Raw genomic sequence first — 12,703 nt, forward strand, 5'->3', positions numbered from 1 at the left:
TTGTTCCAGAGGGTTTTTGCTGTTGTTTTTGGTGTGTGTGTGTGTGTGTGTGTGTGTGTGTGTGTGTGTGTGTTAAATGTGGTCAGGCTATTGCCATTTGTGACTCACCTTATGGTTCCCTAATGAAGTTAAGTGTCCTAGTCTGTTCCGGCTGCTATAACCAAATACCATAGACTGGGTGTCTAAAAACAATATTTATTTCTCACAGTGCTGGAGGCTGGGCAGTCCAAGGTCAAGATGCAGCAGATTGGATGTCTGGTAAGAATGCACTTCCTAATCCACAGCTGGCCGCCTTCTCCTGCATCCTCACGTGGTAGGAGGAGCAAAGGAGCTCTCTGGGTCTCTGTTATAAGGGCATCAATCCTATTCATGAGGTCTCTGCTCAGGACCTAATCACCCCCAAGTGCTCACCTCCAAGTAGCATCACATTTAGAGAGGAGGGGAGAGGGAGAGAGAGAAACATCAATGATGAGACAGAATCATTGATTGGCTGCCTTCTGCATGCCCCCTACTGGGGTCGAGCACAAAACCTGGGCATGTGCCCTGACCGGGAATCGAACCCAGGACCCTTCAGTCGACAGGCTGACGCTCTATCCAATGAGCAAAACCAGCGAGGGCCAGATTAGGTTTTAACATAAACATTTTAGGGTGACACAAACCTTGTTTATAATCTCAAGTAAAAGCAGTAAATCTTCCCAGATGTTTCCATTCTGTTCCCTTCAAGAACCTACTTTTGTCTGTCTCCAAATCCCTTGCCTTGGCCTGCGAGATCTCACGTGTTCTGGCCCTTGCCTGCTTCTCAGTCCTACCACTCACCCTGTCACTCATCTCCAGCCACACTGTCTGTCCTTCAGGCACCGAAGCTGGTCTGCCTCACAACCCTTTGCATTTGCTATCCTTCTACTGAAGCTTTCTTCCCTCCAGATTATTTTTTTAAAATAGAACTTTTAATTGATTTTTAGAGTGGAAGTGAGAGGGAGAAACATTGATGTGAGAGCGAAACATTGATCAGCTGCCTCCCACATGCCCCCTACCAGGGATCAAGCCTGAAACCTGGGCATGTGCCCTGACTGGAAATCGAACTAGCACCATTCCATGTATGGGAAGACACCCAACCAACTGAAGCACACTAGCCAGGGCTCTTCCCCCAAGGTTCTTACACCCCATGCCGCCTGTTTCTGATCTCTGATCAAATGAATATAGAGTCAATTCATCAAAAGGACTTGTAACTGCTATATATATCTATGTCCCTAATAATAATAATGTTACAGAATGCAAAAGCAATGATATAAAGACGAGACCAATATACAACCGTCGTTGAAGACCTTAACACTTTTCTCTTACTAGATAAAAAAATTTGTAAGGAACTACTCACATGCTGCTTCTAAGGTTGAAAAGTAAAAGGATGAATGAAGATATAAATAAAAAGAGGACCACCAGAGGTAAAATGGGGCAGTAGATAATAAAAGGTCCAGTCCATTTGGATAAATGTACATGTTCCTAGTAACAGCACTTGTGAATTCCATAAGCAAAAATCGATGGAACTAAGAGAAGAAAACCCAAAGCCATCACTGGAGATTTTACTTGGTTGGGATGCTGCTAAAAGCAGGAAATGGAAAAATTTATAACCTTGAAATACATGTATTAGAAAATAAAGCTTGAAAATTGATGAACTATTCATATAATTGTCAAGAAGTTAGAAAAGAAAAGCCACCAAAATAAAAGCATAAGCTAGGAAAGAAAAAAAAGTTTAAACATGCAATAGGTGGAATAATACAGGGACATTTCAAAGAATGCTCAAAACATTGTTTGCTGTTTTTTGATTTAACTTTGTTGGTAGAATATTAAATTTTTATAAATTTATCCTTTTCTTAATAACTTGTCTTTTAAAGAAATGTTCAATTTTCCAATGATATAAGCATATTCTATTTTTACATTTCATTGTTTATAACCCCGATGCATTTGGAATTTGTTAGTCTTGAGAGACAGGAAGTTAAAAAGGTATCTTCTCTAAATGTGGCCAATTGTCTCAATGCCATTATAAAAAAATAGATTAGAAATGCCATCTATCACCATATGTTAAATTTACCTACATATGGCATTCTGTCTCTGGGTTCTATTCTGTTCTTCGGACGTACTTACCCATTTCTGTATAAATATTTCACAATACTGATCAGTAAAAGTCCCTCCCACATCTTTTTTCCCCCTCCTTTACAATTTTTTTTCAAATATATTTTTTATTAATTTCAGAGAGGAAGAGAGAGGGAGGTAAAAACATCAACGATGAGAGAGAATCACTGATCAGCTGCCTCCTACATGCCCCACACTGGGGATTGAGCTTGCAATCCAGGCATGTGCCCTTGACCGGGAATCAAACTGTGACCTCCTAGTTCACAAGTCAACACTCAACCACTGAGCCATGCTGGCCAGACCACAATCTCTATTATTGTACATGGTATCTTCCAAATCCATTTTACTTTTTGGATTGCTTTGGGAGAAGGAGTTGATGGTTTTATAATATTAGGTTTTTCTTTTCTAGGTTCCTGGCCTGTCTCCATTTTTTTTTTTTCCAGGTTCTATGTCTTTTAGTAAAACTTTATAGTTTTCTACACAAAGGTCTTTCAAACTTTGTGTTAGGTACAATCCTATTTTATAAGCATTGTATTATGTTATTGCAAATGGGGATTTAAAAAATTGTTTTTTAGTGTGGACAGAGGTATTGGTTTTTGAATGGTCTATCTATCTCACTGAGCTTTATGATTCATTCCAAGAGCCAGTCAATTGATTCATGTGGGTTTTGGTCAAATTGGCTGAATGTCTTCCCTCTTCTCTTCAGGTGGTAACACCCCATTTCTCAGCATTGGTAGTGGGCTTTCTTGTCTTGTTCTAGTTAATACTTTTAGTATTTCACTGTTCAGTAAAATGTATCACAGTGGGACTGCATCTTATCTGAAAACTCAAGTAACTTTAGAACATTTACTTTTTCTAGAGGTTTCATTTTTCCTTGAGATTTCCTCATAAATGAGTGCTGAAATTTATTCTATGCAAAGTTAACAAATGGCATCTTTTTCCTTCAACTTGTTAATGTAGTCAACAGTACTGACAGAGTTTTTTAATCACTCTTTTTGTTTTTGGTATACCTGGGTTTTAGGCATTGTACCTACATTGTTTATCAACTATCTAACAAATCAATCCATTAAAACTGTCATTACCCGGCCAGTGTGGCTCAATGGTTGAGTGTGGACCTGTGAACCAGAAGGTCATGGGTTAGATTCCTGGTCAGGGCACAGGCCCAGATTATGGGCTCAATCCCCAGTGTGGGGCGTGCAGGAGGCAGCTGATTCTCTCTCATCATTGATGTTTCTATCTCTCTCTCTCCCTCCCTCTCTGAAATAAAAAAAATATATATATATTTTAAAAATCACCCTTCTTGGCTTCAAATGAAAAATCTATAAAATGGGTCGCTGAGAGAATCAAATGTTAACGTGCTGAACACAGTGTCCACTCCTGCATAAATGTAAGACATTATTAAATTGCAAGTCAGGTATTTTAAATTATTTAAATGCATTTATGAATGAAGGTACAATATAAACACAATACACTCTTCAAAGCCATGTAAAACCCGAAGGCATTAAAATTTATTAAATGATGCAATAACAACAGAATTCTTTATTTACAATAGCATTATTTAACATCAAATAAGCAAAGAGCATCAGCAAAGCAATATTAACTTGCATAAATGTATTTAAAATTTATCTGAATATATCTACCTTTGCATAAACTGCTCACACGAGAAATACAAACATCGATGCAGGTGAACAAGGTGATGTTCAGAGTCAACTCCATTTGGAAAATAAACCACAACCTGAAACACGGTAAGCTTTCTCCTGAAGAACCATAGTTAATATATTGCTTAATTTTACCCTTGTATAATCTTTTCATATACACACATCTCAGATGCAACTTCATGAGGAACTGTACAAATAAAACCCACAAATGACAAAGGAAAAAAGAGACAGTTAAATGTTTGAAGAAATGTATCATCATCACCATCCAACAACGTAAAGGTTGAGCGATGATGTACTTATTCAAAAAGTTGTACACAATTCACTATACAAATATAATACATCGGACAGCTATGTAGGAATATACAAGACTTAAAAACAGATCTAAGGCATTATGCTAGATTTTAGCATTTTGAGGTTCTTGCACATAGCTTTTACCTGTAGTAAGAAACTTAAAAGATTTTGTTTTAGTCTATAAAGAAACACCAGGGAGAAAATTCTAATTAAAATCGAAGCCACTACAGTAATTTTCATTTGTGCAGAGAATGCTTTGCTCTGAGGCAGCACACTACCATACAAATACTAGAAAATTTTAAATTCACACCAACAATTAATGGCTTAAGTTGCATTTCAAAATTGATTGTGTATCTTTGGGTTCTACAGTGGATGTGGGCCACCCATTTCATGTGGTCAGCCCATATGAACTCCATTTTTAAACACAGATTAAAAATTGCATTATATAAACTGCAAAAACATTGCTTTCAATTATTACAGGCCATAGGATATACACGTGGGAAGGGACATTTTAATCTTTGAGTCAAACGAATTCATTGTAGTCAAAGAGCTCACTTCACTTTCCAACTCACCACATTACATGAACACTTAAATGAGTCTTACAACCAAGTGAATGTATGTATACTTTTCACATTATTTGTTTTTCACATTTAGTAATAAAAGTAAAACACTGATTCTTTGTCCTATTAACGAAAACCAAGGACTCAGTCTAACAAATTTACTGTGTACAGCATGAAAAATACTGATAACGAAGGGGATCGATTTGGCTTTTGCTTCCACAGTGATCAATATGATCAGAGGATTCCTTCACTTACTTTTCTTCTCTTAATTAGATGTAAAGCAAAACCCATTCATTCCCTGATCTGAGCCATAAGAGAATTTATAATCTCTTTTCCTTCAAAATAGCTGTGATCATGAATTATTCGAAATGACCAGCATCACTGGTTTACAGATTTATCTGACTTGGGGTTGACATTAAAACACAGTGGGCAGATGGGTAAACAGTAAAAGATACACAGATTTTTTTATTTTTTTGGACAGTGTTACAGTGAAAGGGGACTTAAAACTCAAAACAAATCTAGCTTAAACTCCATTTCTCCTTTGTGCTGTGTGAAGTTAAAGTCATTCTAAGTCACATGTTTCTAAAAAGCAACTTAAAACTGGTCACATGACATCGTGTAGGACATAAGCCTTGGCACACGGATTCGGTCACGGAGTTCTGGGCCAACGTCTGCTCGTTTTATCCATCGCAGTTGGGCAACCCAGGGTTTGGTTGAGAAGAGTAGAGCCTGGTGAGGGGGCATGTGGACTGATGGCCCCGAGCAGTGCTGTTCTGGGCCACCTCCCTGTAGTGAGACCCCTCTCAAGTGGAAAAAGTATCGAAATGCAAATTTCCAGAAAATTTCTTTAGTATGGAGCAACACCTTCAGACTGTCTACTTACCATTTATCTTTGGGCTACCGGTATATCTCTCTCTATAATCCATCACTTGTACATATAGGGAGAGATATACATATAAATAGGGGTAGTTTGTCCATTGTCCACCCGGCCACAAATAAACAATCAATCGAATTTCAAGGAAAAACCTCTCTGTTCCTAAAAAGCCTGGCTTAGTGAGATATAAAATGCTTTGCTTTTTAGACATCAAAAAGACACCATTCTGAAATTTAGGTAAGAAAGTCTTAGGGGTTGGGGAGAAATAGCTCAAAAAAGGTAATCAGTTTCTTGGTATTGCATTTGTCTGAAACTGACACCAATTAATAAAAGATTACTCCCCTTCCCGTGTGGGTGAGAGAAACAACCATGAAAGTGGCCTGCTCAGCACAGGTGTCTTCCCGAGGTTCATTAAGAAAGAATACAAACATATAAAAACCAAGAACTGGGTCCTACAGCGGCTGCATATCATATAGACTGGATAAATTATTTATGAGCAGAATCACAAGGTTTAGAAAATAAAAAGTCTCAAGTCTACAAATTAGGTCTAATCAAGGCATTGATATCCTTTACAAAACACCTTTAGGAGACACTGCTATGAAGATATCTAATTTAATACTGAAGTACCTCATTTTTGAGTTAATTCCACAATATGTATACCTCACAAAAATTATACAATTAAAACACGTTCTCAACTTAAATTATTGCTTGTTTACATATAAATTGGATTTTATGTACCTTACAAAACTTCGGCTTAGCACTGCTAAAAAAACAAAATAAAAAACACATGGCGGAGGTGACCCCTGTCGTGTCTCTGCTGCTGTCAGCGTGAAACACGCTAAGATTTCCTGTGTTGTGGGTCTGTGTCGCTGGGGACCAGGACAGACACGCTTTGGGAGCAGGTGTCATCAGTGGGATCGGGGTCGTGCTGACTCTGCTCCTCTCCTTGCCAGTAAATGCATTTTTCTGAAATTTAAGTTAGCAATTGCTAAGTGGCTGGCAAAATATTTAAGGAAATAAGGGGATTATCTGGTTTCTGTTGCTTTTATTGTTTTGTTAAATGAATGAAAGTGGGCGGGGGAGAACTGGGGAAGGAAGAGTCAAATCGGGGAGGAAGAGGAGATGCTAATCCAAGCTGTCTTATCAATGGGAAGGGAACTTAATTTGAAAATGAATATTTCTTCTTGATTAATGATTTAGATGAACTTGTTTGGTTTTAACAAACAAAAAACAAAAATAAAAAAAAGGAAAAAGTCCTTGTCACGTGAACAGCCCTCTCACGTGCTCCTTTTCGTCTGTTCATTAGCTGGAAGCTCTTCCCAACTTGGTCTTGAGAGCTTTCTGCAGATATCGGTCTTCACTTTATGGGCGTCTCTGTCCATACAGCGCTGTCCATGGTGTCTGCCCTGCTTTTATTCCAAATGCAGTTTGATTTTTTTAAAAACCCTTTTCTTTCCCCAGATGAAATCGTCATCTTTTGTACAAGACTGATTAGCCAGGGAAAACAAAGCAGGAAACCAGTGTCTGGAACCAAACAGGAACAGAACAAGAGCACGGTTGTTTTCCTTAAATACGTACATTTAAATACATTCAATCTGACATGGGGATGAACTTTGCCTGTCAACATTTACTTCGCAGGAGAGATCTAAGTTGCACTAAGGTGAATGCAGTGAACAGACTGAGCAACTGTCTGGACACAAGCTTCAGGCTGTCGAGAGAGAGAGACAGAGAGAGAGAGAGAGAGAGAGAAAGAGAGTGAGAGAGAGAGAGAGAGAGAGAGAGAGAGAGAGGGAGGCAGCCCCTCTTGCAGCTGCCAGTCCCCGGGCCAGGCCCGCGTCTGCTGAGCTCGTTGGGCAGACCTGGCTGGCAGGCCGGTGGGGTCAAAACAAATAGACGCAGTTCTCCATCCCAGACCAGGAAGTGTTGTGAGCAAGTGAGCCCAGTCAGCTGAAGAAAGAAGCGACCAGCTACCTTCAGTGTCAGCAGTATTTCTGCAGAAAAACAGAAAGATCTCTGAATATGTGGTAAAACCATCATAGAGCCCACCACAAAAACATCAAACTATTCGGCCGTTAAACAAGGCCAGCCCCAAAGGCTGCCTCTGGATGAGGTGCACTGACTTAGCAGACAGATGGCACTGTCCCTCAATGAACACACGATGTTGGCAAAGGCCAGCAGAGCCCACATGCTGGTGAAGGACACTGCAATGGGTTTCCGACTGCTCCTTCCAATGACTGCTGTCCCTCAGCAATGACATCCTCGCCCGCCCCCATCTCTCCCGCCTGCTCAGAAAGCATGAGACTCCCAGTGGCTGAACTGCCCCTGCCTTTTGACAGCATCTGACCCAGAAGCGACACCACTTTCTTAATCCTTCCTCAGCATCACCCAGTACAAACCCAATTCCTATAAAACAAAAGGTCTCTCTCTTTTTAAAAAAATTTACTTTTAAAAATATATTTTTATTGATTTCAGAGAAGGAGAGAGAGAAACATCAACGATGAGAGAGAATCATTGATCAGCTGCCTCCTGCACACCCCCTACTAGGGATCAAACCTGCAACCCGGGCATGTGCCCTGACCAGGAATCAAACAGTGATCACCTGGTCTACAGGTCAAGGCTCAATCACTGAGCCACAATGGCCAGGCTAAAAGGACCCTCTTGACTCTCCTACGGAAATACTCCCAAGTTTCCATAGGTATGTTCTCTCTGGTAAGCTAAATCACCCAGGGTGTTTGCTCAACAGGTATTCTTGCTAGTTTCTGGTTGGTTATGCGCTGACAATCGATTTGAATGACTGGATCCCCAGGGCTATATACTTGTTACTGTAGTGAGCAAGATCCATGTGCAGGTGTTTCTCTGGCTGGTGAAAGTGTATCTGTCAATGCTTTTCCTTTGGCTATTGACTGTATACACTCTCCCCCAAGCAAACATTAATTGAGTACCTACTCTGTGCCAGGTTCTGGGGATATAATCATAACAAGCCATTTCTGGTCACTGCTATCAAAACACCGCTGAATGGGCCATGAAGGCAATTAAAGAAGAGTGTCATCCGAGTTCTGTGAGGGGAACATTAGTTGCTGTGGGAACATATAACTGCTTGCTCCTGGGATTTAGATACTGAGACACAGAATTTTAGCACATCAGGGCCATTAACGCTGATCTAGTTTAAGTAAGATCAGGGAGGAAGTCAACCCAGAACAATGGATTTCACCAGAGCACCTTGGAAAGCGATGTGGGGAAACTGGCCAGCTCATGAGTTCTAGGAGCCAGAGGTGCAGTTACCTGCCTGGGCACTTACACAATTCCCCCCCGCCCCCCGACCCCCAACCTGAAAGGTGAGCCCAGGACACCTCCGGTTATATTTTCTCTTATAGAAGAACACGCAGTGTACCTTTCTTGGTAATGTTTCTCCCTAATTTGTGTCACTACATGATTTTGCATGGAAATACTTGAAGGTTCTGACTGAAATATGAAAAAAAAATCCTTCAAATTCCAGTTTATCTGGAAAAAAATGCTAACGGAGAAGATTTATATCCTTCAGAACTTTAAGGCAGGGTTCTTTAACATGGACCGACATCAGTAAGCGGCTCTGAGCCAGACTCAGGTTAGTGACAGACGCTGAGCACGGATGGCATGTGTCGCTGGAGTGGCGGGGCGGGGCATGCCATCCAGCTGTGCCACGGAGTGGAGAGTCATTGAACCCTTTTGCACTTAATATTCCTTAGAGCTGTGTGAGGATTAAACAAAAGAATGTACACAGAGCGTTTAAATAGTTCCTGGGACATAATAAATGCTCAGTAAATGTCATCATCAGCATCATCACCAACTCAAAGCGAATCCTAGTTTCCATAACACCAGTAAATACAAGTAATTACAACTATGCTTTATCCAAGAGCCAAGAGACTGGGCAGTGAACTCAATTTTAATATGTATAAATATGAAAATATAAAGGAATGCTATAACAGGTCCTATAAATTTTGGTTAAAATAAAATACCCGTCCTTCTCTAGATAGTTTTTGGGTAAGTCCACAATTGTATATACCAGATCTGCTTAAAGCAAGCTATAATTTTAATCTCCACTTATAGACAAATGGAACACAGATTCAATTAATAATGAATCACAGTGGTTTCTAGCTCAGCAAATAGAACCCGATTACCAATAAAAATTCTGAGAGAAGTTCTTTGATTTGCCACAGCACAGAGCACATCACAGCACATGGGGTAAGTGACTGAGCTCTCTGCGCCCACGTCAGCAGCTGGTGACACAGGCAGTGACGTCGCTATTACTCATGGATTAGAAGGGATCTACTGTACACAGCCTTCTCTGAGGAAACAAGAGTGTCCGTGACAGACTGTTCTCTGGCCTTAACGCTCAGCATAAACAGAGGACAGATGGGTAAGCCAGACTCAAGAGGGGACTGGGAGAAACAGAGAAAGTGAGAGGGTGCAAATGAGCCCCTCGGTTCCGAAGGCACCTCTGACGGAGAGCGCCTCCTGGACAACTGAAGTCGCCTTTTGTGATCCTAACGATAATTCTTCCTCCCAGGTTCAGCGGGTACCCACCCGGCACCGGGGCCCTCGGGGCCCACCCGCCCAGTGCTGCCTCTCCACCGTGCCCAGCGCCAGCTCTGCCAGTAGTCGAGCGTGGGGTCCCTGCCTCTCCCTCCTTCCTCCGGGGCTGCTCGGGTGGCCTCGCTCCTGTGATCTGACCCACCACTTCCGAGCTGTGTGACCGTGGATAGGTGACCTAACCCTGAGCTTCACTCTTCACATCTAAGAATGTCGGGAGGCCCGGGTTAGAGACCACAGGCCATTCCCTCCCCGCCACCCCAAGATTAAGAACCAGTGCTTGAGGCCGAGGGCTCGGCTAAGGGTCTTCCTCTTCCCTGCAGGAGGGCAGCAGGAAGGAGCTAACCTGCTCCTTTCCGGCCTTCTCCAGGGTCAGCTGTCTGAACCCGGAGGAAAGCCCTTGGGAGGCGGGCAGTAGAGTACAGGGCGAAGGGCACACAAGCTCAGAGGCCGGGTTCACGCCCTGGTGCGGGACCCCGGGCAGGGCTCTACACGGCAAAGCTGTACTTGTGCCAACACTTGTGTGGTTCGAACGAGGGGGAATGGGCGTGCAGTAAGTGCTCAATACACCCCGGGGCGTCTGTGATTTTAAAGAAGAGCGAGCGCTCTGCTTCAGCCAGGCCAGTCTTTTCTGTTTGGAGGTGATGCAGCGGCAGAGGGAGACAAGGCAAGTGAATCCCCGGGTCGTGGCAGACAGAGGGGGGACTGGCTGCTGGCCTGGCCCAGGAAGAGCTGCTGGAGCCTCACCCCACCACGTGGTGGGCCAGCACCCAGCCACACTGAAAGGTGAGGGAGGGAGGCCTGATGGACTCGGTCCCCCGACAGAGACACAATGTGCTCGGAGGTTCAGCCCCTGGCACTTCTGGCTCAGCTGGCTGTCCTCTGTGGGAGCCTCGTCACGGATAACCTTGCCGTTCCTGGGAGGTGCAGCCCAGGCCCCAAGCCTCTACTCTGCACATAATCGCCCCTGAGCTCGGGCCCCCACCTGGGGAGGCGCAGTGCACAGGAGGCAGGACTGGCATCTGGGAGGCGCCAGCCAACTTCAAACCTCATGCGAAGGCACATTTATTCTAAACACATGGTCCACATGAAACAGGCTCCATTTTCTGCTTGAGATTCTATACCGATCCGTCCACCATTTGGACGAGCTGTGTGTCTGGGTACACAGAAGGTAACATCTCCTGGACTCCCACCCACAGGCCTTTGTGCCAGGTGACTGTTCTCTCAACGGGATGCCACACAGGCAAGTGCACACACTCTGCCATTAAAATCCACCTACTGCTTTTTAAGCTTGAATGGTAATCTCAACAAAACCACCCAAGAGCCATTTATTTTTGTAGGAAATTCAACATCAATTCTATTTTCTCTGTTGAGAGGGAATTTTTAACTTAAAAGAGAGTATCTAGTGCTCACATATCCCTTGTCTTAAGAGCCCCCCAGGGCAACTGTGACAGAGCTTTCCTGTAACGGAGCCCCTGCTAGGCCCACAAGGCACTGGGTTCTAAGCACTAATTAGTCTACTGTTTCAAGACTATATGTTGAACATGGTAATATTACTCTCCTTAGAACTGTCAAGGTAACAAGGAAATAATACACAAGATTGTTGCCTAAACAAAATGGAATATAGACAAACATGTAAGCAAACATAAATTCAATGGTCTGCCCTAATATGACTAATTCACCGCCACTTTATGTTCTGCTTTGCTATAATATCATTCCAGGACAAAATTAGTGTTCTTAATTCATACATCACCATCAGCTCAATTAAAATCAGTTTAAAGGGATAATTACTCACACAGAACCATTGTAAGTCAGATAAAATTAGGAGATATTAAAAAAAAATCACAAGCATTCTAACTATCTTCAATCACTCTGCCAATTTTGGTCCATAAAACATTCATGCTCACTTTACCCAATTCGCACATTTCTTCACTGTTTCTTACCCGTGATGCGTCTCCCTCCTGCTTAATCATATCCATTCCAGGCAGCTGGTTTGAGAAGAGGCTGCCTCCCCTCAGAGCAGGATCATTAACCTGAGGGCAACAAGACAGGACGACAGGTATCTTTAGCGGGACGTCCAGAGTGTGGTGGGGATCAACCAACCACCCACCTCCCCTTGCTGGAACTGAGGAGTAAGTGATGGGGAAAGATGACTATGTAAAAATGGTAGTCCTCTAGCGTATGGAGAAACATGAAAATAAACACACGTTAATATACTAGCTGCCTTCAAATTAAATTTTATTTGTATTCTGTATAGAAATTCAACAGAGGTGATCATATTAGGAACATTTTCATATCATATCATGTTCATTTTGGGGGCTGAATTACACTAATGACTCATATTTGGGACTTTGAAGACATCTGAGAGGCTCCTCATATCCTTGGTTACTCAGCAAATTATAGATTAGTCAGAGCCAGGGTGAATCTGAATTTGGGGACTCTCCCAAGACTAAGTGAGCTGTTCATTAGCATTTGTCCATGTCTTTTACTAATGACAAAGTGAATGTACAAATGCTGGTAGAGGATTTTGTCATGAGACACACACTGCCGTTGTGTTTTGGGGGCTTCCAAAATAACGGTGATATTTGAAAGGTTGAAATCCATGCAAAAGTTTCAGAGCA

General features: G+C 42.4%; 1 protein-coding gene across 1 annotated transcript in view; it reads right to left on the reverse strand.

Moving 5' to 3' along the window:
* Positions 1–3,611: 3,611 nt before the first annotated feature.
* The window catches only part of NCOA2 (nuclear receptor coactivator 2), a 264,744-nt gene continuing 255,652 nt past the window's right edge, over positions 3,612–12,703 (reverse strand). Inside the window, exons 22-23 of the mRNA XM_008150353.3 lie at positions 12,026–12,115; positions 3,612–7,504 (exon numbers count right to left, since the gene is read on the reverse strand). Coding sequence (XP_008148575.2) covers positions 7,493–7,504; positions 12,026–12,115 — 102 coding nt within the window. The 3' untranslated portion in view covers positions 3,612–7,492. The remainder of the gene's footprint in view (positions 7,505–12,025; positions 12,116–12,703) is intronic.

Source organism: Eptesicus fuscus, chromosome 19 (genome assembly GCF_027574615.1).
Source record: "Eptesicus fuscus isolate TK198812 chromosome 19, DD_ASM_mEF_20220401, whole genome shotgun sequence".
NCBI lineage: Eukaryota > Metazoa > Chordata > Mammalia > Chiroptera > Vespertilionidae > Eptesicus > Eptesicus fuscus.